We start from the raw sequence: 5,000 nt of genomic DNA on the forward strand, positions 1-5,000 counted from the left end.
GAGAGAGAGAGGGGAGGAGAGTCGAGAGAGTCCAGGTCCGCCGAATCAAACAGATGAGAGACCTAGCTCCGAGCCTCAGAGAGAGAGATTACACAGTGTCAGCAATGGGATATGTTAGTTTGATACACAGACACACAGAGAGAGGGAGACAGACTACACACACTCTCTCTCTCTCACCTGCCCCGCGGAGCTCCAGGCCGCGTCGACGATCCCTTCCACCGCGCTGTCCAGGTCCGCCGAATCAAACACGATGCAGGGAGACCTCGCTCCGAGCCTCAGAGACAGAGCCTTCCCTGAGCCAGCACAGCCCCTACACAGAGCCCTGCCCCTCTGAGAGAGAGGGAGACAGAGTTACACACACCCTCCCTGAGCCAGCACAGCCCTTACACAGAGCCCTGCCCCTCTGAGAGAGAGAGAGACAGAGTTACACACACCCTCCCTGAGCCAGCACAGCCCTTACACAGAGCCCTGCCCCTCTGAGAGAGAGAGAGACAGAGTTACACACACTGCGGGACTCGGTCGTGTCGGGAATGTGCTCTCGGACGGGGAGACTCTCTCTCTCTGCTTATGTGTGTGGGAGCGGACTCGGAACGTGTCGACGTTCGGGACTGTGTCTCGGTACGGGGAACTCCGTCTCTCGCTCTTCTCGCTCTGCTCTGGCTCATGTGTGTGGGAGTGACTCGTCGTTGTCTAATAGGGAGAGCCTGCACAGCCCTTACACAGAGCCCTGCCCCTCTGAGAGAGAGGGAGACAGAGTTACACACACCCTCCCTGAGCCAGCACAGCCCTTACACAGAGCCCTGCCCCTCTGAGAGAGAGAGAGACAGAGTTACACACACCCTCCCTGAGCCTGCACAGCCCTTACACAGAGCCCTGCCCCTCTGAGAGAGAGGGAGACCCTGAGCCTGCACAGCCCTTACACAGAGCCCTGCCCCTCTGAGAGAGAGAGAGACAGAGTTACACACACCCTCCCTGAGCCAGCACAGCCCTTACACAGAGCCCTGCCCCTCTGAGAGAGAGAGAGACAGAGTTACACACACCCTCCCTGAGCCTGCACAGCCCTTACACAGAGCCCTGCCCCTCTGAGAGAGAGAGAGACAGAGTTACACACACCCTCCCTGAGCCTGCACAGCCCTTACACAGAGCCCTGCCCCTCTGAGAGAGAGAGACAGAGTTACACACACCCTCCCTGAGCCAGCACAGCCCTTACACAGAGCCCTGCCCCTCTGAGAGAGAGGGAGACAGAGTTACACACACCCTCCCTGAGCCTGCACAGCCCTTACACAGAGCCCTGCCCCTCTGAGAGAGAGAGAGACAGAGTTACACACACCCTCCCTGAGCCTGCACAGCCCTTACACAGAGCCCTGCCCCTCTGAGAGAGAGAGAGACAGAATTACACACACCCTCCCTGAGCCAGCACAGCCCTTACACAGAGCCCTGCCCCTCTGAGAGAGAGAGACAGAGTTACACACACCCTCCCTGAGCCTGCACAGCCCTTACACAGAGCCCTGCCCCTCTGAGAGAGAGAGAGACAGAGTTACACACACCCTCCCTGAGCCAGCACAGCCCTTACACAGAGCCCTGCCCCTCTGAGAGAGAGAGAGACAGAGTTACACACACCCTCCCTGAGCCAGCACAGCCCTTACACAGAGCCCTGCCCCTCTGAGAGAGAGAGAGACAGAGTTACACACACCCTCCCTGAGCCAGCACAGCCCTTACACAGAGCCCTGCCCCTCTGAGAGAGAGAGACAGAGTTCCTCTCTTTCTCCTCTCCCCTCTCTTTCTCTCTCACCTCCGCTGATCCAGTGAAATCCACTTTATCCACATCAGGATGTTGGGCTAGCTCCGCCCCGAAATCCTCGTCGCCCGTGACGACGTTCACAACCCCGAGTGGAAGCCCCGCCTCCGCGCAGATCTCGGCGAATAGGAGCGCGGAGAGGCGTGTCCGTGTGTCTGGCTTCAGAACCACAGTGTTGCCTAGGAGACGGGAGAGGGAGGGGCCAGATTCAATTAAAATGATACGTAAATATATTATCATAATATAATATGCTTTACAATGCTTCCCTATGCTTTACCAGACCTCTCTGTGCTTTACAATGCTTCCCTATGCTTTACCAGACCTCTCTGTGCTTTACAATGCTTCCCTATGCTTTACCAGACCTCTCTGTGCTTTACAATGCTTCCCTATGCTTTACCAGACCTCTCTGTGCTTTACAATGCTTCCCTATGCTTTACCAGACCTCTCTGTGCTTTACAATGCTTCCCTGTGCTTTACCAGACCTCTCTGTGCTTTACAATGCTTCCCTGTGCTTTACCAGACCTCTCTGTGCTTTACAATGCTTCCCTATGCTTTACCAGACCTCTCTGTGCTTTACAATGCTTCCCTATGCTTTACCAGACCTCTCTGTGCTTTACAATGCTTCCCTGTGCTTTACCAGACCTCTCTGTGCTTTACAATGCTTCCCTGTGCTTTACCAGACCTCTCTGTGCTTTACAATGCTTCCCTATGCTTTACCAGACCTCTCTGTGCTTTACAATGCTTCCCTATGCTTTACCAGACCTCTCTGTGCTTTACAATGCTTCCCTATGCTTTACCAGACCTCTCTGTGCTTTACAATGCTTCCCTATGCTTTACCAGACCTCTCTGTGCTTTACAATGCTTCCCTATGCTTTACCAGACCTCTCTGTGCTTTACAATGCTTCCCTATGCTTTACCAGACCTCTCTGTGCTTTGCAATGCTCCCCTGTGTTCTATGCTGTGTTTCGCTGTGTTGTTTTCTTGTTGTGTTGTTTTCTTACCCATGGCCAGCGCGGGACACACCTTCCAGCTCAGCGTGACCAGTGGAGATTCCGAGGAAACGATCGCGGCCACGACGCCTGCGCCCGGAAACAAAAAACAACAGCAGCACCTGCCATAACACTGTCAACAGTCTGGAAACTGGCCCCACTGCACCCCACTGTAATCTATAGGGCAGATGGACGCCACAGGGTGCAGTTTCATGAAGGCAATTCTCTAGTCTTTCCGTATAGACATTATACACACACACACACACACAGTGAGACACACGCACACACACTGATCTATCTATAGAGATAGACAGATATTGATTGATAGTATACTGGTGGTGGGGTGGGATATTGTAGTTTGATTCAGATCTGATAACTGATATGACAAAGATAGAGATAGATAGATAGACAGATAGAGAAACATTGTCTGACAGACAGACAGACAGACAGACAGACAGATAGAGAGACATTGTCTGACAGACAGACAGACAGACAGACAGATAGAGAGACATTGCCTGACAGTCAGTGCCTCCTTTCACAGCACTGTCCTCGATTTGCACCCGGGTCAGGATCCTGGCTCCATTGTGCCCTGGACCCAGCTCCCATTGTGAGCTATGAGGAGACCGAGCTCAGCGTCTCACCCAGAGGACGCCAGCCCTTCATCTCACTGTCCCTCCGCTCCGCCCAGCCCGCATGGTAGTAGAGATGCCGGATCACATTGGGAACGTCGAAATTCCGACAGTCCTGGACCGGCTTCCCGTGATCCAGGGACTCCAGGACGCTGAAGAGAGACTGGTGCTTCTGCACTGTGCGAGTGAGGCTGAGAGAGAGGAGAGAGAGGAGATTAAAATTTAAAAGAAATCTACCCGAATGCGCAGCGCAGCGAGGGCTGGGGGCGCTCTCTCTACCCGCTCGGGGAGGGCAGGTGTTTACCTGTACAGGTGTCTCGCTCGGGCGTGGCACGGCAGGGCACTCCAGGACACGAAGGCTTCGCGAGACGATTTCACAGCCAGAGACACATCGGAGCTGCAGCCCTGCACTGTGCAGGCAAGAGACTGTCCTGGAGACAGAGACAGAGAGAGAGGAGAGAGAGTGAGTAAGACAGAAAACAAGACAGACAGAGACAAACAAACAGACACACACTCACTTACTCACACACACACACACGCAGACTGGGAGTGTTGGTTACCTGTAGCTGGGTTCTTGCTGGGGTAGCTCTCTCTCCCTTCTGGTTTGACCCAGCGGCCATAGATGAAGTGACCAAAACTACGAGCATGTCTCTCCAACCACGCCTGAGAGAGAGAGAGAGAGAGAATTAAAATGACAAGCTACTTAAAATTAAGGGAAAATGTGAATCAGACTCCTATTGCACAGCAGTGTGATCCAGTCCAGGTTTCTCTGCTCCCAGCTTGATCAGCCCCCAGTGTGTCTAGCTAACAAGCTCAGGTGTGTCTGATTATTAAACTCCTAGTGAAAGCAGGACTGGATCACACTGCTGTGCAGCGGGAGTCTGATTATTAAACTCCTAGTGAAAGCAGGACTGGATCACACTGCTGTGCAGCGGGAGTCTGATTATTAAACTCCTAGTGAAAGCAGGACTGGATCACACTGCTGTGCAGCGGGAGTCTGATTATTAAACTCCTAGTGAAAGCAGGACTGGATCACACTGCTGTGCAGCGGGAGTCTGATTATTAAACTCCTAGTGAAAGCAGGACTGGATCACACTGCTGTGCAGCGGGAGTCTGATTATTAAACTCCTAGTGAAAGCAGGACTGGATCACACTGCTGTGCAGCGGGAGTCTGATTATTAAACTCCTAGTGAAAGCAGGACTGGATCACACTGCTGTGCAGCGGGAGTCTGATTATTAAACTCCTAGTGAAAGCAGGACTGGATCACACCGCTGTGCAGCGGGAGTCTGATTATTAAACTCCTAGTGAAAGCAGGACTGGATCACACTGCTGTGCAGCGGGAGTCTGATTATTAAACTCCTAGTGAAAGCAGGACTGGATCACACCGCTGTGCAAAGTCTGATTATTAAACTCCTAGTGAAACTGGATCACACTGCTGTGCAGCGGGAGTCTGATTATTAAACTCCTAGTGAAAGCAGGACTGGATCACACCGCTGTGCAGCGGGAGTCTGATTATTAAACTCCTAGTGAAAGCAGGACTGGATCACACTGCTGTGCAGCGGGAGTCTGATTATTAAACTCCT

At 52.9% G+C, this 5,000-nt stretch overlaps 1 protein-coding gene across 1 annotated transcript in view; it reads right to left on the minus strand.

The window, feature by feature from the left end:
- Nucleotides 1-62: 62 nt before the first annotated feature.
- The window catches only part of LOC121305904 (aldehyde dehydrogenase family 16 member A1-like), a 6,436-nt gene continuing 1,498 nt past the window's right edge, over nt 63-5,000 (minus strand). The window contains exons 2-8 of the mRNA XM_041237558.1: nt 3,977-4,079; nt 3,721-3,847; nt 3,429-3,607; nt 2,800-2,877; nt 1,793-1,977; nt 178-330; nt 63-74 (exon numbers count right to left, since the gene is read on the minus strand). Of these exons, the coding sequence (XP_041093492.1) occupies nt 63-74; nt 178-330; nt 1,793-1,977; nt 2,800-2,877; nt 3,429-3,607; nt 3,721-3,847; nt 3,977-4,079 (837 nt within the window). The remainder of the gene's footprint in view (nt 75-177; nt 331-1,792; nt 1,978-2,799; nt 2,878-3,428; nt 3,608-3,720; nt 3,848-3,976; nt 4,080-5,000) is intronic.

The sequence above is a fragment of the Polyodon spathula genome, chromosome 45 (genome assembly GCF_017654505.1).
Source record: "Polyodon spathula isolate WHYD16114869_AA chromosome 45, ASM1765450v1, whole genome shotgun sequence".
Classification (NCBI taxonomy): Eukaryota; Metazoa; Chordata; class Actinopteri; order Acipenseriformes; family Polyodontidae; genus Polyodon; species Polyodon spathula.